The sequence below is a fragment of the Phyllopteryx taeniolatus genome, chromosome 10 (assembly GCF_024500385.1).
Source record: "Phyllopteryx taeniolatus isolate TA_2022b chromosome 10, UOR_Ptae_1.2, whole genome shotgun sequence".
Taxonomy (NCBI): Eukaryota; Metazoa; Chordata; class Actinopteri; order Syngnathiformes; family Syngnathidae; genus Phyllopteryx; species Phyllopteryx taeniolatus.
The window spans coordinates 20,326,532-20,352,996 of record NC_084511.1 but is presented as its reverse complement, the minus strand read 5'-3'; the positions used below and the strand labels follow the sequence as shown (position 1 = coordinate 20,352,996).

The 26,465-nt window shown below is 39.2% G+C and overlaps 2 protein-coding genes across 6 annotated transcripts; both read left to right on the top strand.

Moving 5' to 3' along the window:
- Nucleotides 1–2,395: 2,395 nt before the first annotated feature.
- Nucleotides 2,396–15,205, top strand: phf6 (PHD finger protein 6). Of its 3 annotated transcripts, none has more exons than XM_061788148.1 (11): nt 2,396–2,553; nt 4,181–4,341; nt 9,791–9,892; nt 11,218–11,351; nt 11,444–11,490; nt 11,603–11,757; nt 11,862–12,005; nt 12,115–12,219; nt 12,316–12,449; nt 12,600–12,736; nt 14,188–15,205. In XM_061788148.1, exons 2-10 carry the CDS (start codon nt 4,210–4,212, stop codon nt 12,727–12,729), a joined length of 1,083 nt encoding a protein of 360 aa, XP_061644132.1. In that variant the 5' UTR covers nt 2,396–2,553; nt 4,181–4,209; the 3' UTR covers nt 12,730–12,736; nt 14,188–15,205. The 3 variants fall into 3 exon arrangements, with proteins under 3 accessions (XP_061644132.1, XP_061644134.1, XP_061644133.1); XM_061788149.1 differs by lacking the exon at nt 2,396–2,553 and adding an exon at nt 2,648–2,670; XM_061788150.1 differs by lacking the exon at nt 9,791–9,892.
- Nucleotides 15,206–16,858: 1,653 nt separating this feature from the next.
- On the top strand, nt 16,859–26,251 carry hprt1 (hypoxanthine phosphoribosyltransferase 1). 3 transcript variants are annotated; one of them, XM_061788508.1, is made up of 11 exons: nt 16,859–16,996; nt 17,106–17,173; nt 17,320–17,385; nt 20,145–20,251; nt 21,158–21,341; nt 21,440–21,505; nt 21,686–21,703; nt 21,790–21,872; nt 23,707–23,753; nt 23,835–23,911; nt 25,385–26,251. In XM_061788508.1, exons 2-11 carry the CDS (start codon nt 17,147–17,149, stop codon nt 25,442–25,444), a joined length of 735 nt encoding a protein of 244 aa, XP_061644492.1. In that variant the 5' UTR covers nt 16,859–16,996; nt 17,106–17,146; the 3' UTR covers nt 25,445–26,251. The 3 variants fall into 3 exon arrangements, with proteins under 3 accessions (XP_061644492.1, XP_061644493.1, XP_061644494.1); XM_061788509.1 differs by having other exon boundaries at nt 24,361–26,251; XM_061788510.1 differs by lacking the exon at nt 17,320–17,385 and having other exon boundaries at nt 24,361–26,251.
- The last annotated feature ends 214 nt before the right edge of the window (nt 26,252–26,465 follow it).

Below are 26,465 nucleotides of genomic sequence, written 5' to 3'. Positions count from 1 at the left end.
CTTACAAGAGCACAAGATTGGGAGTTGAAAGTTGACAACTGCAAGACACTGCAATTCCCAGAAACTGTTTCCACTATAACACTGCGGCTTAGACCTCCAAGCAGATCATTCTCCACTGAGGCAGCAAAAGTTGCCTCAAGGTGGCTGTGGATGAGGAGAGGAGAACCATGGGTGTGGTAGCACTACCTGAACACAAACTGGGACCTGATCAACACCAGCTCGGTCACCGGGGTGAGAGTGCATGATGTTTGAAAGTGAAATATTAAATAAAACGAGGAAATTTGTCTAATTTGTACAACAGTAAATCCTGTCTGCCTGCCTGCCTGTCTCTGTCTCTTTCTGTTTGTCTGTTTCAAATAACTGCCCATTAGATATCAAATCACTTTTGATGGACATTGATGACAGAAAGGGTCATTTTTATCTTTCAAATAGTGATGAATGAAGAAGAAGAAAAAATCATTTCCAGCAGAAATGGGCACTTTTCTCATCCAAGGTGAAAGGGGACATATATGAGCACCACTCGGGGTCTATGTGTGCATGTGCCAGGTGTCTGGTATTATAACATTGCATTTAAATATACAATAGCTACAGTATCTATATTGTCATGTCTTTATCCATCCAACCATTGAGTTCCTAAACCACTTATCCACAGGGGTGTCCAAAGGTCATTTGCAACCCATTGCATATTTCTTAATGGCCCATGGCATGTATAAATAATATGGACACAGCCTGCAACGCTATTTTAAAGAAAATTAACTTTGAAAAGAAAAATAGTTTGTTGCACTTTCTGCTTCATGTCTTCAGGTCTGACTTGTGAACATATCACACAAATATTCAAGTAACTGCTTTAAAAATTGTCACCTTACTGTAGATCAGAATGATCTTGAGCTATTGTCGTTGCTTCCACTGTGTCTCCCTCCCTGGTCATGCAATGGACTATTCCATCTTCTTACTGTGCATGCACGGACTTGATTCAGGAAGAGGGTAGCAAAATAAACTTGTTGGTACATTGTAAGGAAGATGAAGGAGTGCTATCCCAGTGGAGCAGAGAAAAGGAGTAGGTGTGGGGAAAACAAAGTGTTGAATCAAAACGTTTTAACCTTTTTCACCGTCATATCAAATGTGCGCAACCGACAACAGCAAGAGTGAGACACGCAGTAGAGACCAAGTGAAGAGTGACAGGAGTGATGCTTGTCATCACGAAGATCTAAGTATTAAAGCAGTTGGAATGGTTAACCATATTAAATGTTGATTTATGTATTTAGATGATTCACTTGCGAGATAATAATCCTCAAGAATGATTTTAAGGACTATATCTAGTTTAGAATATAGGGGAATTTTCTCAAATTCACACTTTTTTTTCTCTTTGCGATACATGGATGTGGAGGGCCCCATGAGTGGATTTTACCTTGTGCCCCCAAATGACTAAATTACGCCTCTGAAGATGTATTCACGCGCCACAAGAAAGCGCACAGTACCTACTGTGTTTAGTTGGATAATTTTATATTTATGGCCTGGACGTGATTTTCATACAAATATTTACTGCAAGTATGACATTTTGAGGCTACAAACGGCACACAATGAACTATTTTGAGCAGTGATATAATACATCTTCACGCAGTACATGTTCAGTTATCGCCGTACTTCCTTTCAAGTATATACAGTAAATATGACTTAATTACTGCGTTAGTGATAGACTACAGCGTGATCTGGCTTATATGCTAGAATTCGACCAAAAATGAAATCCCTGGTAAACCGAGTACCTCCTGTTAATATCAATCCAATGTCAGATATCAAGTGAATAGTAAATAGAACTGTATGTGTCAACCATGTCATACAGTACTTTATAAAGGTGTGTACATATAAATCACATAAACACAGGAAAACACTAACACTATTACTCAGAAATTTCCATCCATCAATTTTGTAGCCAATCCCAGTTAACATTGGGCAGAACAATTGCATGTCTTTACCGTTATTAGGAAAAAATATAGACGAGAGCGTAAGGGGTTTAATGAGTAGTTAAGATCATTTATGCTTGTAATTGCAGTTTGAAGGGGAACACATGCAAATTGTGCAACTCACATGATTGCAGTAAAGGTGTTTATGTCTATATTCTTATGCACCATTGTTTGATATGAATATGAATATGAATTGATATGCACCTGAATATACAGTACTCCCCATTACAGTTGATCAACTTGTTAGGTTATGATTTCATCATGACAAACATGGATCTATGCTTCCCTGCAGCGACTCCGGTTTCACATACAATATACTGTACTTACTATAAGATAGTTAAGCATCTTGCATCCGTGTGTACGAAATCATATTTTCAAATTTCCAAAGACCAGAATGCAACTCGTCACCGTAGCTTTTATTCTGAAAGCCACATCCGGAAGTAGCGAGTGGAAGGCCTCGGTAACTAGCTTAACCGTTGTTGAGTGAGGAAAGCAACACAATCACTTGTGAAGGACGGGGAGAAATTCAGTCGCCGCTCGCCACACTTTCGCTATTCTTAAACAATTGTCGCCGTAAGATAATAGTTGGCAGGTAAGACTTTTGTATCGCGGCCGAGCGAGACAGCCAATGTGTTCCGTGGCCTGTTGTGGTTCGAGGCCGTTGTGCTGGCGCCCAAGCCGAGCTGCTCTCTTCTCAGGGATCCATCACGTATGGCGCTCTTTGCTTTCGAATCCGAAGCGGTTCTGTCATGACTATATCACTCATTTAAAGGGAAATATTCGCTGCTTTTCCGCTTCTCACTACCCCCGAACCAAAAAGTCCTCATTTCAGACCAATGGCCTTTTTTATTTTGTAAAATGGGGCCTTGTGAAACATTTCGAGGCGTTAAAACGTCCCCAGTTTAAAAATTTAAAAATCACCGGTTTATAGGTAGTTTGTGGGAGAAGGACATACACACCCCCTTTAATTCCAAACTTTGTACAAAGAAATCTGGGGGACTTTCCTCGATTCATTTACAACAGGCACATATTCCTCGCGTTGTTCGCCGTGTAATATACTGTAGTACATTTTAGGAGGATTATTTGGCAAACAGTTGGCTTTGTAATGAGACATTTAAGTGTCGTTTAGATTGGCTGAATGTGTGTTTGCACGCCGCCTTAGCCACCGCAGCGAGGCGATGGTGGCTCTGCTATCATGGCAGTTATGGCTCGTTCTTGCCGTCGCAGTACATTGTTTGTCTTAAGAAAAACAAATATATATTTGATATATGTATACAAAAATTAACTTATTTTGACGTTAATGTTGAATTTCATGTTGAAACGGTCCCGTGTTTTATATCCATCGTGCCCGCTTAGCACCATTTTAAACGCACATACCTGAAAATAATGAGAACATTGAAGACCTGACCCTTGTTGACTGAAGTGGTTTAATTTTCACCCCAATGCCTAATTAATGTATAATATTAATCGATGTACTTAATATAAATCTGTTAATATAATACAATAATTAGATGATAATGTTAAATTTAACGATTTAAATGTGTAATATAACAAACACAATGTTGTAAAACTGCCCATTTTCCATACACATTAAAAAAAATTTCTGGCGGAATGAATGAAAAATGAGTCTTTTTTGATACATATCCAGTACACAAATACTGGGCAGCTAGTGTTAGCACAATGTATTGCAGCATCTCAGAATTGCATATGCGTAGTTAGTCATCATGTACCTGGTATACATGTCAGATATAGTTTGATTGGTTCTGATTTTGCCTAATTTAATATAATTATAGCTACAGTGACCACTGATGTTGCGTCCACAAGCCTCTGCTGTGCCATTGGAATAAACTACTATCGCCATTATACACAAACAGTATTTCTCAATTGGTTATTTAAGAAAATTTCCATTGATATAATATTTCATTATCTATACTGTACATCCGTTACACTGGAAGAGATGATTCAGCATCAGTGTGGAAGCCCGTCTGTGTCTTGAGGGTACATGGCTCTTGTTTTGTTGTCTTTAATAGCTTTATAGAGTTGCTTGTTGGAGTCAGCCGAAGTTTTGTTTCCAGTTGTATCTTTTGCTCTTTTCCTATGGCTTCAATTCATCACTCATACTGTGGTTGTAGCAGTTTTACTGCTTTGGATGAGGAGTTATTAATTAAGCCTGTCTCATCCAGTTTGTCCTTTAACTTGCACTGTTTGATTTTACTTAGAAAGTCATCCACTCTCAGCGCTCCGGATCATGTCTGGGCAGAGGAAAGGTGCTGCAGCTCGCCTGCTCAAATGCGCCTTTTGTCGAACCAGCCGGGGAAAAGAGTGCGGGCAGCTGCTAGTGTCTGACAGCCAGAAGGTGGCAGCCCACCATAAGTGCATGGTGAGCAGAATCCATTTGTGTTGTACTTGTAGCATGTGGCTCTAGAAAGTAATTTAACTATCACTAGTCAACATTATTAAATGTAAGAATAATTATGCCCTTTTCTTCCGGGGTTTCAATCACCGGGAAATGTGCTATTTTTTGACAAATATTTGTCAATATATATATTTGGATTTGTTAACGCATTTTTGATGAAGGTGCATGTTGGCAAATGTAATAGCCACTGTATACTGTCAGATAAATGTTTCATCCTTATGTGGTTTATGACCTGGAACATAAATGGTAAATAACAATATAGTTATCGATGCTAGTATTCCTGATGGGATTAATAATAAAACAAAGAAACAAATAGACATGTTTATGGCTAATTACAATAATAGGCATTTAAGAAAATTATTAACATGATACAAGACTCACTTAAAACATTTGTTTAGTTCTATTGGGAACAAATAAAAGAAAATAAAAAAATCACCATTTAAAAAAAAAATAAAATAAAAAAAAAATAAAATAAATAATTGCATTAAGTAAATCTGTGTGCATAGAGCATTTAATTATACAGATTCAGAAGTTCATTATAGATTAGATGCTACCATGTTAGATGCCTCTAGATAGATCGCTTTCCATATTTGTTTGCTCTTGTTAGTAATTTAGAGTTTATTGTACTGTATTATTGATTTCTAAAGTCTACCTTTCCCCCCCTCATTCTGAGTAGTGTATTATTCACTTTTAGTGTCTCTCTCTCTCTCACACACACACACACACACACACACACACATATATATATATATATATATGAACGAGAGAGAGGCAAACATTATAATCTTGCAGTGAACGGTGTCTCTGGGCTTTTATTGTGAAAAGTGGAATCGGAAGCTATACAGTCAGGTCCATAAATATTGTGACATCGACACAATTCTCATTTCCTTTTGGCTTTAAATACCACCACAATAGATTTGAAATGACAGGAACAAGATGTGCTTCAACTGCAGACTTTCAGCTTTAATTTGAGGGTATTGACATCCAAATCAGGGGAACGGTGTGGGAATTACAACCAAATGTAATGGGACAAATTAACAATCATGAATCAAACTTTCACCTTTTAATATTTGGTTGCAAATCCTTTGCAGTCAATTACAGCCTGAATTCTGGGGTGCATAGATATCAACAGATGCTGGATTTCATCCCTGGCCTTTACTGCAACTGTTTTTTAATTCCCACTTGTTCTTGGAGCATTATAAGTGGAATATGCTCAATTGGATTCAGGTCAGGTGATTGACTTGGCCATTGGATAACAGTCTACTTATTTTTCTTAACATAACTCTTCGGTTGCTTTTGCAGTATGCTTCGAGTCATTGTCCATCTGTACTGTAAAGCGCCATCCAATGAGTTCTGAAGCATGCGGTTGGTTGATTATGAGTAGATATTGCCTGAAACACTTCAGAATTCATCCTGCTGTTTTTGTCAGCAGTCACATCATCAATAAATACAAGGTAACCAGTTCCATTGGCAGCCATACATGCCCATGCCATGACACGACCACCACGCTTCACTAATGAGGTGGTATGGTTTGGATCATGAGCAGTTCCTTTCTTTTCTACACTCTCCTCTTCCCATCAGTCTAGTATAAATTGTTCTTTGTCTCATCTGTCTATAGGATGTTGTTCTACAACTGTAAAGGTTTTTTTGTATGTTGTTTTGCAACCTGTTTTTGAGGCTCACTAATGGTTTACATCTTCTGGTGTACCCTCTGTATCAGAATCACTTTATTCACCAAATGCATCAAGTAGAGTCCATCAGTTGCTGTGCTGCCTATTTAAATGACTGCTGTGTAGAACTGCCTCAATAGCTCCTGTGGCCGGCCGTGCTTCCTCAGAAGCCGCAGGAAGTACAGTCCCCTCCAAAAGTATTGGAACGGTGAGGTCAATTCCTTTCTTTTTGTTGTATACTGAAGACATTTGGGTTTCAGATCAAAAGATGAATGAATATGAGACAAAAGTTCAGAATTCCATCTTTTATTTCATGGGATGTACATCTAAATGTGTTAAACAACTCGGGACAGCGCACCTTTTGTTGGAACCAACCCACTTTTCAACTGAGCAATAGTATTGGAACATGTGACTGATGGGTGTTTCTACTTGCTCAGGTGTTGCCTTTTAGATTCCTCAAACATTAGATAGTGCTTGTTTTTAGCTTTGGGTTTCACCTGTGAAAACTGCATTTGCTGTTAAGCAAACCTAAATACCAGAGTGACGTCTATGGGAGAAAAGCAAACCATTTTGAACCTGAGAGGAGGGAAAATCAATCAAAGCGATTGCATAAACATTGGGCATAGCCAATATAACAATTTGGAATGTCCTGAAAAAGAAACTACTGGTGTATTGAACAACAGACATCGAACAGGTCGGCCAAGGGTATCAACAGCAGTTGATGACAGAAACCTTGTGAGAGCTGTGAAGAAACACCCAAAGACAACAGTCGGTTACATCTCTGCCAACCTCCACAGGGCAGGGTTGAAGGTATCACAAGCCACTCTTCGAAGAAGACTTTGAGAGAAGAAATATACAGGCCATTCCTGTGACGCTTTTGAGGTGGTCCAGCAGGTGGCGTTCAAACGACTTCATGACCACAGATGTCAGGGCGACAGGTCTGCAGTCATTCAGTCCTAAGATTGCATGTTTCTTGGGGACTGTGATGATGGTGGAGCATTTGAAATAGGCACTTAACACAGTTCCAGAGATCTATTGAAGATCTGTGTGAAGACTGGAGCGAGCTGGTTCTTGCAGTCTTTGAGGCAGGATGGGGACAGAAGGACTGGGGCTGCCGCTTTGTTGATCTTTTGTTGTTTGAAGATATGTCTCACATCATTTTTGTGGATAGTCTATGCCGAAGGGGGACTCAGAGGTGTGATGGTGGTTGTCAGTGGTGCAGCTGGGTGGGTGTGAGAGTGTCCTTTTCAAATCTGGAGTCGGAGATGTTCAAGTCATCAGCCAGTCCTTTATTATTCTCCGCTTGGGAGGTGATGGTCGCTTGTAGTTGATTTGCAATTTAATCCACTCCAGACTTACCTAGAGTTGTTAGCAGTAAACAGGTTTTACAGTGTTTCTGCATAATTTCTCTTTGCGATGTTAATTTCCTTTGTCAGCTGCTTTCTGGGCCCGATTGTACTGGGCTCTGTCCCGACTTCGATAGGGGTCCTCTTTAGTCTGGTGAAGTTTGGCAATGAACCAGGGCATGTTGTGATTGAATGTGCAAAGTGAGTTTGTTAATACACACACATCTTCACAGAAACTAATATAGGATGTGACACTGTCCGTATATTCATCCAGGCTGCCAGTTGAAGTTTCAAAGACACTCTAATCTCTGCAGTGTAAACAGTCTTGAATGTCAGTCTTTGCTTCATTGGTCCACTTCAATGTTTTTACCACAGGCTTCGCACATTTAAGTTTAGCCTGTATGTTGGTATTTAGTGAATTAAACAGTGATCAAACGAACCCAAAGCTTTACGAGGAATAGCACGGTACGAGTTCTGCGAGCGTGTTATAGCAGTGGTCCATAATGTTGTTTTCCCTGGTGGGGCAGTCAATGTGCTGCTTGTATTTAGGGAGCTCGTGGTTGTGTTTTTCTTTGTCAAGTCCCCAAGAATAATGAGGGGTGAATCTGGGTGCTTTTTTTCAAGTTTGTTTACTTGGTCAGCCAGTGTTTGCAGTGCAGCGTTCGTGTTCGCCTGTGAGGGCTGTAAACATCGGTGAGTATGAATGAAGCAAACTCGCGCGGTGAGTAGAATGACTTACAGTTAAATTATAGCAATTATAGTCCGGGCTGCATTGTGTGTTGAGCCCTGTGACATCGGTACACAATTTTTCATTGCTATAGAAGCATATTCCGCCATTTTTTGTTTTTCCCAATAGCTTCGTGTCGCGCTCCGCTCTGTGAAGTTGGAAGCCGGGAAGCATTACCGTGACATCGGGGATGCGTTCACAATGCCATGTCTCTGTGAACGCAGGGCGGTCTTAGTGAGAAGATGAAGCGCGTCCATTTTGTTGGATAGAGAGCGTAGATTTGCGAGGTGAATCGACGGGAGCGGCATTCGGAATCCACACTGTGGAAACCTAAACTGCACTCCGGCATGCTTCCCTTTGTGGCATCGTCTTTGCTTCCTCTATGCTACATAGACCACAGCCGCTCCGCCAGTGGGTAATTCCTAGATAAAAAAAGGGGATTTATTAAAGTTGGTGAAAGAAAGTCCAGAGTAGACTCCTTAATGTTTAGAAAGTCTTCCATTGTGTAAGTAAGTCACGTAATGTCTCCAAAGACAAACGAAAAGGTCAAAAACATACACAGTACTAGAGAGCACGTTCCTGTGGCGACCATTCGGGTAGGCGCCATCTTGAAATAAAATCTAGCCATTTCAACTGCTCGGTCTAAACGATTTACTAGAATATCTTGAAAAAGGACATTCTGGGCATTTCTAACCCAAATTGTCTTGCAGAGCCGATAAAAGGACATCAAAGATTATGAAAATAGAATATACAATTTTTTTGATAGGACTGTTAAGAAGTGGGAGGCACATATAGTATACAAACTGTTGTAATCCCTACTCCGTTTACCTGATTTGTATTTAAATACCCTCAAAGTAAAGATGAAAGTCTGCAGTTAAGGCACAGCTTGTTTGTTTAATTTCTCTGTGGTGGTGTTTATGGACAAAAAGATGAGAATTGTGTTGATGGCCCAATATTTATGGCTCTGACTGTGTTTCTACGTGTTTTCAGCACCCTGCTGCACTTTGAACACAAACTAGTCAGCAATTAACAAAACCTCTACAAGCAGGTCGTCTGGATGCAAAATGAGGGTAAAAATGTCAACATTAAACAAAACTATGCCCACAAATCATTGGACCAAACCCAATTTGTCGCATTCATTCTTAATTTTTTTTTTTTTTTCTCTCTCTCTCTCTGTAGTCCTAGCATTTGTCCTGTGTACAATTTGGTTTCGCATCATCTTACGATGGGCCTTCCCTGATTAGATGGCATCCTACATGTCATTTTGCACCTTTTTGAAAAATAAAATAAAATAATGTTATGCGTCTAAGTGAAATTTCCCAATTATTGTCTTACCTTTATCATTGTTTTTTTTAAATTTATCAACTGCATGTTAATCTCTGTTCTGAAGGACTTATTCTGTACTTGGTTTGTAATGCATTCAGACTGCAATCTCTGCATTAAATTTTTTGTAATGTTTTCTAATAATTTTACCACATTTAATGTGACCCATTTCCCAACATCTAGGAAAAATAGATTTAGGAAACGTAATGTTGTATATCTATTTCTAATTAAAACATAATAACGTTACTTATAATACTTAAAATTTTATGGTAACACATTCTGTAAAACAAGTTTAACTTTTGATGGTGGCTGCACAAATGTTTTTCTTTTTCATGTTTGTGGCATAGCTTTTCTCCTCTGCCCTGGTCTCGTCGCACTCAGACAATGAAAATATTGGAGGTTTTTCCGTTGAGGACGTAAAGAAGGAGATCAAAAGGGGAAACAAATTGGTGAGTCTTGTTTGTTAACACTGCGTTAACAAAGACAGTTGTAAAGGAGGACAGTGGAACCTTCGTATTCGAATAACCATACAGTTCTGAAATGGACCAAGTTTTACCTCACGTCAGACAAAAACTAAAGATGTTGAACTTGGCATACATATATACCTTGTGAGACCAGTTTCCTGTACCTCACGAGAATGCAGTCAAGCCAGTGTCAAATGAGTAACTATTTTGCGTTTTACTTGTCATTTTGCTTTTTACTTGTCATTTTTATTTTATTTATTTTTTCCTCCCCCAAAAGAGTTTCAACAAGGGGTTCTAAGATTGCGCGTCCAGCATTTCTCTATTTCAGTGCCAGTGTATGGAGATGCAGCATTGAACCAGGAGTTATCTCTTATTAATAAACGTACCTGTTTTTAGGGCTGGGGGATTAATCAAATTTAATTGTGATTTTGGCTTCTCACAATCATGAAAACATAATCAAAGATAATGTGCCGAACGGCACGGTGTATGTATGCAATTTCCTGCGCTGTAAAATCACCCTTGAATGCACCTGTGTTGCTTGCAGTAGCAAGCGTGTGACGTATGTTATTCTGCCCTCCCTGAGCGTGCATTAAACTGTTTATTGACACCCTAGTTGGAGTTTACTGTAAAACTAAACGCACAACAAAAATAATTACACACGTATATTTAAATACAACAAATACTTTGGTTTAGCTTCGTTCTCGAAACTTGCCTGCTTAAAGCATACCACAATGGAAAACCCCTATCGATGGGCTAACAAAAGATTTACATATTCACTCAAATGTTGTAGGAACACATACAGACAGGTAATATAACAATGCTCACATACATATATTCTTCCTAATCTGTGAAAAAACAGTCATATTAATAAGTTAAAACCTGACTTTCTTCTACCCTTTTTATCATAAGTGTGTATCTCCAAACACATCTCCATGCATGCACCACACTGCCCCTAAGAGGCCAAGGTGCACAAACCAGGAACAGCAGGTATTTATTTGTATCTATTGTTTTTTAAAATTTCCATTAATATTTTACTCATTACTCAGGGTCATGGGTGAGCTGGAGCCTATCCCAGCTGGTATTGGGCGAGAGGGTGGGGTAGGCAGTTTCAAGTAATCTGCAAAACACTTGGTTAATAAAGTTAATCAATGTTTCATGATGGAACGAAATGTATTAAAATCAAATCAGATGTTCACTGGGATCACGGAAAGGATTGCATGTGACGTTGGAGATTATGCTTGAGTTGTTTTTGATTGCGTCACTGAAACTAAAGACTTGACTTGAGAGCCTCTTAACATGTACTGCTACAGATGTGTTCATCATGTCACCGGCCGGGTGCTACTATTGGTTGTGATGTGAATACGTGCCGGAGGACTTACCACTATTGCTGCGCTGTAAAGGACAAAGCCCAGGTTAAAGAGAATGCATCACAAGGAACTTACCTGTAAGTTACTTTTCCTTTAGACTGCTTTAGACCTGAAAAAAATATATTTTCATTAAACTTATTATTGAACTACTACTTACTCGCAATTGTAGAGTTTACTGCCGCAAACATAGAGATGCTTCTCGAGAAGACATTGAAGGTAAGTCTGTGTACTATGTAATAGTATCTGCTAATTCATGCACTTTTCCACACATTTCACTTGTACAACGTTCATGAGTTTTTAAAAGGTTTCTCTATTTTTTTGTTCTTAGTTGAAGAGGAAGGTGTGGCCAATGACTCTGACTCCTCGCTGCCACAAAATAGGGGCAGAGGAAGATTTGAGAAGGGAAGAGCCAAGGTCCGTGGCCAGTCAGAAGACACTCGCTCCAATTCCTTTCATGCTGCAGACGAGGAGACTTCCACACATGTAAGGCAACTCGCCTGCACACAGACATTTTTAGTGTCTGTGACGTTCATTTGCATGGTGCGTTAATTGTATTTGGTCTATCAGTGGTGTACTGTGTGTTGTAGCGGGAAAGGTCGCCTCTTCGGGCCAGTCCGGGTGATAGCGGCCAGCGCTGTGGCTTTTGCCATGCTGGTGATGAAGAAAATGAAACGAGGGGTGTGCTTCACACCGATAATTCCAAAAAAGTGGCTGCTCACTACAAGTGCATGGTAAGGGTGTGTGTATGTATACTATTAAGGGAGCTACTTGTTGTTACTGCAGTGAACTTTAGTGTTGTGAATGTGATGTGTTATTTCATCTTCTATTCTTGATTTACAGCTTTTTTCATCTGGGACAGTTCAATTGACCACCACATCACGGGCTGAATTTGGGAACTTTGATGTGAAAACTGTAATCCAAGAGATTAAGAGGGGGAAAAGAATGGTTACAAGATTTTCTTTATCCTGTTTTTATTAATTTCTCTGAAATTTTGATATTATCATCTAATCAGAATTTGTGGTTGTCTTATTGTATTTGAAGAAATGCACGCTTTGTACCCAGCTGGGTGCAACCATCGGGTGTGAGATCAAAGCTTGTGTGAAGACGTACCACTATCACTGCGGTCTGCAGGACAAAGCCAAGTACATTGAGAACATGGCACGTGGAATCTACAAGTGAGCACTACTCTGACTAACCTTACTTCTAGTCTAATAAAATGCTTGAACGAGCCATTATTTACACCCTTTGATTGTAATTGAGCCAGAGCTTTGTGGAGGATGAATTATTATTGTTCGGAGTTAGTTACAAATCGTCCTTTATTTTAGACTCTATTGTAAGAATCACAGTGGCAATGAGGAGCGGGATGAGGAAGATGAAGAACGAGAGAATCGCAGTAGAGAGAGAGCAGCAATTGACCACGGAGGAACACCGTCAATGCAAGTTAATGGCAACTAGAGACAATGTAAGTATTTCAAGTCCATAAACCGTTGTCGATGTTAAAGTCCCTGTAAAGTGAAAATAAAAAATCTTATGAATTTGGCACACCACAGAGAGCAGTTAACAAGCCTGACAAATTTGGAGTATATTGAAAGTATATTAAATCAGGCTTTAAGATGACAAAAAATTGAGATGCTCTCTCAGCTTTCTGATGCTGTGGGCATATTCACTAAATGCGCTGAAAACACGGCCCGCTAAACTATCAACTATTAATCAAATGCGCTCGTACGTCTGGCATATGTCTGCATATCCCTTAGGGCTGGACGATTATGGCCAAAATAATAATCACGATTATTTTGATCAATATTGTAATCATTATTAATCACAATTATTCATGTGAGGGAAAACATATTTTGTAGACAATATGTAACAGTTTTCAGTTCAGAATGAATCTTTAAATAAGAATAAATGATAGATTAAAAATAAATGTACCCAATAAATTCTACTTTAGTATGGGCTAACTGAATAAATGTGCAATCACGGATTGCATAGAAGACAATAACATTAGGCTGTAAGCACTGACTTTTCATTTGAAAATCCCCGTCGTCAATATAGTGAGTTGTCAAGAACGGTGCGTCTCCGTTGTTCTGCTTGACCATTGGGCAGTCGTGCACGGTCACAAACTGCAAAGAACTAAAGAAAATTCCATTCGGATTCAGCCTGTTTATTATGATTGAGGTGTTTATACAGTATGCAGCATTTTCATTCGGTTTGGGCTTCTAACCCGATTTTAATCAGAATACAAGCTCCCTGTAAACCAGGTGGCAGACGATATTCAGCCTGTGGCTCACAGTAAATGACAGACATTTGAGCACATACTTCCTGCTAGTTATAAACCCCACAATGCTGTGTTTAAGCATATTACAGTAGCCTGAATAACACAAAATACAAAACACTTGGGAATTTGAATATTGACACTGAGCTAATCTGTACATTTTAGCATCCAGGGAAGATGCATTTTTGTGTTGTAAGTACAGCTAGCTAACTGCATTCTGTTGTGGTAGAAATTGGGCATATGATTTTCACAAGGTAACTCGCAATTGGGCCGGATACCTGGTGATGGAACAAGGCGCTTGGTTGTTATATAATGGGGGAGGGGCGACTCATCCTGGACGCCCAAGTGTGTCACTGGGTGCCGTTTTAGCCATGCTCAAAACATCCCGAAAACTGATATTGTAAAAGAAAATTTTTTTTTTTTTATGATATATCTCCAAAATTAAGTACTACACAGTTCTCAGTCTTTGTACATGCTTTCAGCAATTAGATTAAAACATTGTTTAATGTATTTAGAGAAAAAATTCTGAATTGTCACATTTACATGGCGATCATGTTTTCCACCCGCAACAATAAAACCCAAATAAATTGAGGTTTAAAATGTATTTGCAGTTACCTGGTTGTTTTTTTTCTGTTTTACAGGTTTGATGGTTGCGCAAACAGCAAAACATGTGGGACAGCTATGCGTTTTTATACAAAATCTCAGCCTACTTTCAAAGTTGTGGTATTTAGTTTCCCAAAAACTGTCCTCAACACCATGCCTTCCCAAATAAATGGATACACTGCATTGAGACTAGATGAGCTTTTCACGCACTGGTGGTACCTACAGAGCATGGACTCCTACAGAATTGTGAAAAGCCAAAGGTTAACATTCACAAGAGAGTCATGGATATATCTTCAACTATTTGTGCTACTGTCATGAATAAGGACTGGCTGGATAGACTGAATTCTAAATTATCACCCCACAGACTACTACACATGATGAAACCATAATCTTTCTTTTCCCTCACTGCAATAATTATCACCAGTCTCTACCAAGTTGTGCAGTTTTATCATTTTGTTTTGGTAATCATATCTTTAAAAATATCGCCATTAGCCTTTCTTTCTTGATATGTAATACATGTGCTACTGTGTAATCATGAGTAATTTTTAATATCTGGATTTCAGATTTCAGGTCATAAATCCAAGATTTACTGGCATGCACTTGCATTCGTCCACATTTAAGGGTGGATTCTTGTTTTTCTATTTAGCCGCTAAAGAGCACAGTACAAAGCTCTTCAGGAAAGTTGGCTTGACTTTGTTTGGTGTGATGTTACATCTATCTCTACAAATGTAACCAATCATTTTTGGAAATGGAAAATGTTCTGTATTTTACATGTTTACTGAAAAATGTGGTCTTTTTATTTGGATGGGGGGAAAAAACCAAGATATACTACTTGTTTAGCTGGTAACTTGGTGTTCCGCTTCCGAGAGGAATGTCACACCAGCCAAAGTATCATGAAGATGAAGTCACTGTGTACCTTTGTGAATTTAGTTTTACATTCTTGAACCGGACTGAAATTTATGCTCACTTGGAACATTCATTCTGCCTTTTTAGTATTTTCAATAAATTTATTTGTGCATTGAATTCATATAAATGCACAGATTTCTCTTTGCATAATTGTTTTTATTCTTCAACAATCTACCTATTACTAACCAAAGAAAAAGTATCCCGTGAGATGCTCATTATTCCCCACCTTGAAATCAGTCTCAGTAAAAATGTTGCTTTTTTTTTTTTTAGGCCAGGGCAAGATACACATGGCCAAAATGCTACACAATACATTGCTTATAATGTGCATACAGAATGTGTAGAACTACACAATGTAAATCGCATGGTTTAAAATGCCATCCATACTGTATGTCCAAAATGCAGAATTAATCCGTGTTGGTTGTGTTGTGTTCCTGTTTAATGATAATTTTAAGTTTAATACCTGACTTTCTATGATCTCTTCTTTGAAAGAGGAAAAAGTCCAATGTTTCAAACCAAATATTTTTTTTTCCTGTAGACTGAAAGCATTTGGTTTTGACATCAAAAGATGCATATTAGACACAAGATCAACAATTTAGCTTTTACTTTCAGGTACAGGTGTTCACAGCTGGAACTGATACATGAATAAAGACCACATTTAGGTGAGCAAATGTATTAGAGAACAGATAAAAGACTAATTTAGTTGCAAATACTTTGCTTGGAATAACTACCTCACACTCTGACCCACAAACATCACGGATTCTTGCCTTCTTTCATGATATTTGCCAGGCTTTCACCACAGCCTCTTTCAGTTGTTGAATGTTTGAGGGGTTCACGCTTGTCAGTCAGTCTCTGTAGCAAGTAAAATATATGCGCAATAGGGTTTAGTTCTGGAGATTGACATGGTGAGTCTAAAACCTTCCACTTCTTTCTAATAATAATTAACTCCATTTTTTTGGCAGTGGCGGCACGGTGGACGACTGGTTAGAGCGTCAGCCTCACAGTTCTGAGGACCCGGGTTCAATCCCCGGCCCTGACTGTGTGGAGTTTGCATGTTCTCCCCGTGCCTGCGTGGGTTTTCTCCGGGCACTCCGGTTTCCTCCCACATCCCAAAAACATGCATAAATTGGAGACTCTAAATTGCCCGTAGGTGTGACTGTGAGTGCGAATGGTTGTCTGTTTGTATGTGCCCTGTGATTGGCTGGCAACCAGTTCAGGGTGTACCCCGCCTCCTGCCCGATGACAGCTGGGATAGGCTCCAGCACGCCCGCGACCCTAGTGAGGATAAGCGGCTCAGAAAATGGATGGATGGATGGATGTTTTGGCAGTGTTTTAGGTTTTACTCCATGAGCTCCCAATCAATTTAATTGCATCTTTTGTTAAATTTGCTGACTCCCCCCCTCTCCCAGTAGACTTGTGAGTTCATTTTCTTGCTACAAGCATGTGTTCCGTCATCAACAGATGAGTGAGCCTATAGCCATGATATTACCTCCAATTTCACAGATGAACATTCAACAAGAATGGGGTTCATGGGACATATATATGCATGTATATGTATATGTGTGTGTGTGTGTGTGTATATATATTTGTACCTGTCCTGTTCAGCTGCATGGCCTTGCAGAATGGTGGATCTGTATACCTTTTGTGCTGGAACAGTTTTGCTCTGCAACAGGGGAGTTTGAAATACATCCTCTGCGCTCATTTTTAAAATGTTTTAATTATTCAAAAGGGGAAAAAATTCAGGAAGGGGACAAACCTTTTTTTATTATATATAAATATTTAATAATATATGCTGCTCAGTCCCAGCCTGTGCAGGAAGCTTCTCATCGGCGTCGGTTGTAGAAGGGGGCGGGCTTGACAAATCCTGCACCTTGGGTGCTCGCCTCGTTCCTGCATCGTCGTGACAACGTTCGCGCGCCACTCGAGTGGAGAAACGTCCTGGGGGTGAGTGAGCCGGAAGGGCACAGCAGTAGCAACGAAGCTAGCTTCTCAATTTGAGCTGTCACAGGGAATGGTAACGTCAGGAATTGTGCATTTTCGTTCTGTTATCTAGGAGCGAGAGGTACATTAAAGGGAAGCCCGACAGGAATAGACATGGCGACATCCGGCCAGTGTGTTGTGGTAGGTCTCCCTCACTTTTGGCTTGCTCATAAGACATCTACTGTGGGCACATCCCACGGCTCGCAGCTCGTACGTAAGCGTGTTGTGTTAAATTCGTGTATGTCATTAATGCTCCGTTTGTAACACGCCTCGCTCAATACGTTTAGTGTTTGACGACGTTTCCAAACGTGGCCCGAGGCGAGGGTGACACGCACGCGCCCACCATGCTTTGTGTGAGTCACTCAGACGTTTTTGTTTTTTTTAATAAAATCTCCACATATAGCACACTATATGGATTTATCAGAATAAATGAATGTTAAGACGTGAATATACTCTACAGCGGACGGTAGACAGAAATGTGTTACAAGCTGCAAGCAAGGAGCGTGTGTTTCTAGTAACAATTTTAGATCTGCATGTGCCCCATATGACCAGAGCTTGTGCAAATAATACGTTTGTGTATCACCCATTACACAAAGACACCTCAAACAATCGAATTTCATGCGTTACCACAAATATTACAACTAAATTGTGTTTTACACACTTGGATAACCTGTTAATGGGGGAAAAAAACAACACGGTCATTGAAATAACTTGAAACTGACAAAACGAACCCTTGAAAATCAGACATTGAATTGTGGCGCAACAGAAACATTTTAGAAAAACAAACTAAGCAAACAGGCCTGGACAAAGATGGTGCTATCCTGAACAGATTTTCTTGCAATCGCTGCAATCAAACGATTTCTGTAACCTTCAACGAGACTTCTGCACCTATCCCAGGTACTTTGGCCATGAGCAAACCGCTCCAGTTGTCTCAAGTTTGAAGGGTGCCTTCTCCAGACATGTTTCAACTCCTTTCACCAATAGTCAGTAATATTTTAGGTGAGGGCTCTTTGAAGGCCACTTCCGATTAGTTCAATGGTTTGTTCTTTGCCATTGTTGGGTGTTTTTATCTGTGTGTTTTGGGCCATGATATTGTTGGAAGACTGATGACCTGCACCCTAGGCCAAGCTTTCGGACACTAGGTTGCACATTTCTGTCCAGAATGACTTGATAGTCTTTGAGTCTGAGTCTGCACAGATTCAAGACACCTTGTGCCAGATATGGAAAACCAGCCCCAGAACATAACTGACCTTCCTTCATGTTTCAATTTAGGTAGTGTTCTTTTCTTGGCACGCTTCATTTTGGCTTCTGTGAACATAAAGTTGATGTGCCTTGCAAAAAAGCTTCAGTTTTGTCTCATCTGTTCAAAGGACATTGTCACAGAAGCTTTGTGGCTTGTCAGTCAGTATGCATTGCAGCATATTCCGGTCTTGTTTTTTTATGATTGACTTTCACCAGTGGCGTCCTCAGTCGTTTCCCATGAAGTCCACGTTTTCTCAAACAATGACTGCTAGTACAATCTGTGACACCTAAGTACTTTGACCTTGGAGTTCACCTTTAATCTCTCTGGCTGTTCAGTTGTTCAGGGCTCTTTAGTTACCATTTGTATTATCATCAATTTTCCTCATGTGGCCACATCCAGTGAAGTTGACTCGAGTCCCAGGGACCGTAAACCTCTGAATAATATGTGCAATTGAGTCACAGGAAAATCTAATTGCTTGAAGATGGTTTTATATATATATATACACATACACACCTTTAACATGCTTGTCTATAATTGTACTTGTCATTTCCTGAGACAACTCTCTTCTTTGCTTTCTGTGGTCCATCTTCTTTGTGCTTCACACCAAACAGTGCAGTGAATACTTGTCACCCATTAAAAAGGCTGACTGACTGATTACAAGTTTGAAGACACCTGTGATGGTAATTCGAAGACACATCTTGTTCGACCATGTCCCTGTGGTCAATTTATTTTCAACCTTTTCTACGGGTGCCATCAATTTTGTCCAGGCCTGTTTCATTGTTTTTTTTTTTTTTTTAAATGATTCTATTGAACCATAATTGAAAAGTAGTGATTTTCATTTGTTAATTTTCGGTAAATTTTTACTAATTACTTTTTTCAGTTTCAAGTTATTTCAGTGACCAATGTGGGTTTTTCTTTCATTAACAGAGGGGTACCAGCAATTTTGTCCATGTATGTATGTGCTTCTACAAAGCAGTACTTTTTGACTACAAAAAATACATTGTATTATTATTTATGTTATTATTGTTATTTGTTTTTATTGATTACTCTGGGCATAAACTGTTCAAATACTGTATATTAGCAATAAGTTGTGCAGTCTTGTCTGTTTAAAAAAATATATAGTTACTGAGGAAAGTAAAGCAAACTTGCTAATAAAAAAAAAATTACAAAAATAATTACATGCAAGTAAATATGTAGTTGTAGCTCATGTATCACAAGTTCAAGTGCTGTTAAGTACACTGTTGTCAAACATGGAATTTGCCTGCACAAACTTTGAGGTTGTCCTAGACCGAGTTCGTCTCACATTATGTGAGTGGGGGGGGTAAACACTCTTTGATCATGTGACCTTGAAAATTTTAGTTTGCTTGTGGTCATTTGTGTTAATTCCAAGGCACCTCAAGCACTGCACCAGCTTCTCAGCTTTCACATGACACCAATTGTGTCATCTAGGTTCATCAGGCAAACAGTTGTGCAGAGCTGGAGGGTATTTGATAAAATACAGGAAACATTGTATAGGGTTTTCAAAAAATCTCTGTATAGCTGTTGAGGTCTACTCTAGACACATTTAGTGGTTGCAATTGGAGAAAAATCTGGATGTTCATGTTGGTGAGGGTACAGGGTATTGAACAAGGCATGTGTTTCAAAATGTAACGGTAAAATATAGGCGCATATCTTTATAAGGGTGTACAACATTGTCCTTTTCCAAATTATAATCATTTGGCCTTGATGAGGGTCTGCGTACTGTAGTGTGCCGTACATGTTAGAACCTTCGGGAAAGTAAAGCTCCAATGACCTTGTCATCTTACCTTGTACTGCTCTTTTATCAAATTAATCTAATGTTAGGTAACACCCCTATATCCTTCCTTTCAGATCACTGACGAGGAGCAGGGGTACGATCTGGACCTCTTCTGCATACCAAAGCACTATGCATCTGACTTAGAGAGGGTCTACATTCCACACGGACTTATTTTGGACAGGTGGGCTGTCACATTTTCAGTGTCTACTGCTTAAAGGGTGTTTGTCTAGTGATTCTTTTGTAAATATGTTTGGAGTTGAAAACTGGACAGGCATTATTAAGAAGAGTATTAGGATTACTATTATTTAGGTACCAAGATGCTGTGTTTTACAGTGGAACCTCTTGATGTTGAAAACAATTTGTTCATTATTTGGGAGGTAAAAAAAATCACATAAGAAAGCATGGAAATAAAAAAACACATCAACTCCAGGAACAAATCGTGCCATCATGATACCTATTGACTGTACAAGTAGTGTTTTAAGTAACACTCTAACTTGTATAACTTTGGTTACATGGGACAAATATGTATTGATAAACCACTTGTCTTACTGCTTTGAATGTGAGTCTGCTGATTTGTTCTGCTCTTTGTTTTTAACTACGTGTTGCGAAAAAAGCATCAAAAGCAACCCCGGCCCCACTCCCAAAAAAAACACGGAAGTCCATCACTAACCTATGTTAATCTAGCAGTAAAGTCATAATTACAGTAAAGAAAGAATGCAAGAAAAACGCTTCCAGGCTATAAATATAAAACAACAAAAACACTAAGTACAGCGATAACTGAGCTTGCTTTCTTGTGCAAGGTGCACCGCGGACTATATTGTGTGCCATTCGTAACCTCAAAACACCGTATATCAGGACTGTCGTGAACCAATGAACCGTACTTTACTCATCTTTAAGGGCACATCTCTTAATATGCATGGCTTCTGGAAATGACATTTTTGGTGTTATAGGCTGGACTCTATCTGAGCTTTAGAAATTATGCAATGCCTGCTTACACAAACGGAAAATAAGTAAAAAAACAACTGCTGACTATAGCAGAAAACTGATCTGTCCTCCCTCTTTGCCCCTCTCCCCCATGTGATCACAGGACAGAGCGACTGGCAAGGGAGATTATGAAGGAAATGGGAGGGCACCACATTGTTGCCCTCTGTGTGCTGAAAGGAGGCTACAAGTTCTTTGCAGACCTGCTGGACTACATTAAGGCTCTGAACAGGAACAGCGACCGCTCCATCCCAATGACGGTGGACTTCATCCGCCTCAAGAGCTACTGTGTAATTATTTAAGAGCATGTTTTGTTTGCCTAAATAACTTTTTTTTAAACTGTGCATTTTTTATCTGCAATGAGTTTGCTTGATTCCTCTTTGTGCAGAATGACCAGTCAACAGGAGAAATCAAAGTCATTGGAGGAGATGACTTGTCTACTCTGACAGGCAAGGTGAGTGATCTGTCAAATGACAAGCGCCACTCATTGTCACGCACTGCTGGAGTGAACTTCCTGTGTTACTGTGCAATGTACAGACACAGAGAAAGAGAGTCATACTCAAGTCAGCCTCGTTCAGCTGCATGTTAAGATAAAATGTTTCCGCTCCAACTTAATTTCATTTCTTTTTCACAGAATGTGTTGATTGTGGAGGTATGTATATACATTCAATATTATGGTAGTTGAGTTTCTACTTGAATAACATTTTTAATATGAGCTTCTCTGGTCATGTCTCTAAGGATATTATTGACACTGGGAAGACAATGAAGACATTATTACAACTCCTTAAACAGTACAATCCCCAAATGGTTAAAGTGGCAAGGTAATGTAAATCCCTGCTCTTTGAATCTAAGAAGAAGAATCACCTTTTATTGTCATGAACATGCATGCATGCACACGAAATTTGTTCTCTGCATTTAACCCATACATACACATGTTAGTGGAACACACTGGAGCAGGGGGCAGCTAAAGCGCCCGGGGAGATTTCGGGGTATCAGTGTCTTGCTCAAGGACACCACAGCCGTGAGTCTGGGGGATGTTGGTGGATGGTCCAGTCGGGCTCTTGAACCTAGGTCCCCCACGGTGGCAGGCGATGATCTTAACCATTGGTCCATGGCTGCCCCGTACATGTAACCATCAGAATCAGAATCATCTTTATTTGCCATGTCCGAAAAACACACGGAATTTGTTTCCAGTAGTTGGAGCCGCTCTAGTATGACAACAGACAGTCAATTGACAGAGAACACTTTTGAGACATAAAGACATTGACAAAAAAAAAACAGTCACTGAGCAGTAAAGGGTTGCTAGTTATCTGGTAATGCCGGTACGTATTTAAAAATATTTTTTATAACAGTTGGGTCCAGAAGTATTTGGACAATGACAGTGGAGTAGTACTTTTGAGGGTAGCTCCATTACCAGGGGCTCAAAAGTACTTAGACAGTTAACTAAAAAGAACTAGTTGATCAGTTGCAATCAATGACAACCGTTTAACTGGAGCAACCAATAAGTGACTAAAGATTAAACATTATGAAAATTTTATATCACAGTTTTAGTGACCAAATTAATCGCAGTTATCAGTACTATCACAGTGTTGCCAAAAGAAATGTAACAAAATACAAACGTATGCACCTAAGGCATTTATTTCGTTTTCAGTCGCTTTGAGTACCATAACTATAAAATCATCAACCCTGTATACAGTAGTTTTTAGATTTGAAAATTGTAAACCACAACAAACAAAATGAATTTTCTTGAATAAAAGATTTCTGTGCTTTCACACCTATAGTTCACTTTGTCTGGTCCAAATGCTCTGCCCCGGTTCAGTTGGTCCATCCATCCATTTTCAACACCGCTTATCCTGGTTAGGGTCACGGGGCGCTGGAGCCTATCCCAGCTGACCCTGGGCAAAAGGCGGACCACACCCTGAACTGGTCGCCAGTCTGTCGCAGGGCACATATAGACAAGGACAACCATTCACATTCACACCGTCACTGAGTGGGAACGCTGCCCGCACCAGTCAGGCGAGTGTGCCACTACACCATCAATGATTCGGTTCTGTTGGTGTTTAGTGAAAATTCCCAGTGTATCAACAACAAACCATCAGGGGAATGTAAACAGGAAGAAAGTTTGCTGTACGGAGTAGCAAGTAATAAATAAAGCAGCACAAATAAACAACAAATTGAGCACCCAACTGGTGTTTGTTGATAACTATTATAATACAGTGGTGTGCCTCAAGATACAGTTGATCTGACTTAGGAGTTTTTTTTTTTTGTTTTTTTTTTTTAGATCAACTTAACTTGGCTCGCTTCACAAGCAGCAGTTTGGAATAATGAATAAATCTTCAAAAGGGAGACTTTAAGCTGCTGAATGCCACTCCCAGTTAAACTTTGTTTATTGTCAGTGTATCTATATAGCGCCTGAAATAAGTATATAACACGTCACCATTTTTGGCGGCACGGTGGACAGGGGAGGAAACCAGAGTACCTGGAGATAACCCACGCAGGCACAGGGAGAACATCCAAACTCCACACAGGCAAGGCTGGATTTGATCCTGGGTCGTTAGAACTGTGAGGCGAATGTGCTAACCAGACGTCCACCGTGCTGCGAAATCAAAAGTCATTTTTATTAAATTAAGTAATTTTAACTTGGTTCTATTACAGTTTGTTGGTGAAAAGAACACCAAGAAGTGTTGGATACCGACCGGACTGTGAGTTAGAACTTTTAGTTTTATTGAAAACAACAAGGGTGTGTTTTCTTTGAACTGAGGTGATCGGTTTCTGTGTTTCAGTTATAGGCTTTGAGGTTCCTGACAAATTTGTTGTGGGATATGCACTAGACTACAACGAGTACTTTAGAGATCTAAACGTGAGTATTTTCACTATCGCCACTGTCCGATGACAACTCACTTTCATCTTAGCTCATAACAATGGCTAGCATGGTCAAACGTGTTTCCAAAAAGCTCATGTAACTTACTCATAAAATGTTTATCTGCATGTGTGTGAAATACGGCTTAACTCTCAGTTAAAAACATGTTATAATGCAAGGTTGTTGTCACTTAAAGTAATGATTGGATGTAGTCTTCTCTGTGTTAGGAGCCTTTACTCATGTTCAAAACAAAGTAAATGTGGGAGTTGTGGTTCAAAAAGGAAGTACATAGCGAGATAACAGTACATGTAGGAAATGTTAAAAAGACTTTGCAGTTATTAGATCCGCGAAGTTCCTACTACTACTAACATATTCAATCAAATACAAAGTCTATCATTTTTTTCAGCGCATGTTACAATTATTAATTGTGGGCTTCATTTGTGTTTCAGCATATTTGCGTCATTAGCGAAACAGGGAAGGAGAAGTACAAGGCGTGAAGAGGACCTTTGTATTTTTTTGATGGCTGGTTATATTTTTTTAAGGCCAATTTTATTTTTGAGTCATCATAAAAAAAACATTGCCACCTCAGGTTATCCTTGGGATGCACCGTATATTGTGACGTTTGCCCATTTTAGTTCCCTCCACACTGCCTCGCAAGTTTGAGTTTTTTGCCTCAGATAAAGACAAGTTTAGGCAATACAACAGATATAAATCCACGAAACTGCGCAAAATTAGTAGGGAAGTCAATGGTTAACCTTTCTGAAGTATGAAATGGTTAATCTTGTAAAGCAGTTTTTTTTTTCTTACTGTTTGGACAAAGTTCAGAGACTATAAGGCCACAGCATGGGTTTGTGATTTTGAATTCTGCATTGGTTTTAATTATTATTATTTTTTTAACTATCACTTGGTTGATAAGTTAGGATCACTAGTTATGAAAATGTCCAAATTCTCTCCTTTATTCTCACCCATTTCCTCTCTTTGTAGTAACCCACTTCTTCCGTGACCATCACACTATGGTTTTATGGTTTGATAAAAGTGATGCAGTACAACATACTATACTATATTGTATGTGGAGCCCCTAAACCCTACACAGGGTCCTATATGTCCATTGCAGTGCTTCTGTGCGTCAAATCACTCAACGTGCGGGTATGAGTCATCAGCTGTCATTTTTTAGCGATGGTCCATTCCAGTCGGGTTCGGCTGTGTCACGCGGTGTGTGGTGGGCCTTAGTCTCCTCAGCACTTTTCACTTTCTCTCCACACTTAGAATATTAAACTAGCATCTTATTACTGGTCAGACCCAGTCTCTGCTGGTGTGTATGATATACCAATTATATACAAGCACATGCTGCCAATTTTTCATAGACTCACAACATTGAGGCAACTTTCTCTGTATCATAGAGATTGTTACTTCCTTTAATTTGCAATTCATGAGCCTAATAACAATTGGCTTTTCTTTTCTTTACATTTTCAGAAAACAAGAAAAAACAGTAGGCTACAGTTGCCTCAATTCAAGGTTTGCAGATTTCCATGACCGAGAATCTACACAGACATAAAAAAAGCACATTGGTACTTTTTATTTACAGTATATTGTGACAGTAAGTTAAAAATGCCTTGCTATTAGGCTAACAATTTACAATATACAGTTAAAGACAAACAGCATGTTGTGAAAGTTTAATTTAAAAAAAAACAGGTTATGGATGAAACACTGGTCATGTTTTAACTTTTATTAAATTAAAACTGAAAATACCCATGAGTAATTGGAAAGGCAATGTTTTTGTTACTCCACTGTTATTATTGCTCTTAAAATAATGACAAAATAAAATGTCTGTATGTATACATTTTATTATTTATGATAGATACATACTGAATGATAATAATAATAAAATTTACCCAATAATTGTGGCCACATGCTTTTTGACCCATCACTGAGTTGTAGTTTGAACATTTAGCACTTACAATATTGAAAGCAATGCTGCTAGCTTGATGTACAGTACAATGTCACTGTCTTCAACATTTTACAATAAAGATTACATTTGTTAGCCTGTTTTTCCTTGAAAGTAACGCGTATATGCTCATATTTCAATGTTTTCACAAGTTGTGGGATGATGCTTTGTTGTCATTTGCTTTCCTAAGGAAATCGCATCAATACAGTATATGACCCGTTTAATCGTTGTTGTCACTTAAATAATGAGTACACAAAAGATAAGAAATTCTAGTTTTGAAACTGTTAACCAGACCAATGTGTTCACCTTTACCTGTTTTTCTACTCCATGCAAGCGCCCAACCAGTGGTGCCACGTTTTGCTGTGCTGTTCAATAAATATACACATCCAGACTTGTGAATATTAATGTTTGATTATGTATTAGCCGCCCAAACGTTTATAGGAATGTAAGGTACGTTGAATGAATGTTTCTTGGTTCCAGATGGCACACTGACACCTTGTATTTGGATGCAACATCCAATATTTTCTGGTACGGCTTTAACATTGTGCACTTGACTAGTTAAAGTTTTGGTTTAAAAAGTTTATATTCAATGAAGTCTTGGAGTTCTAC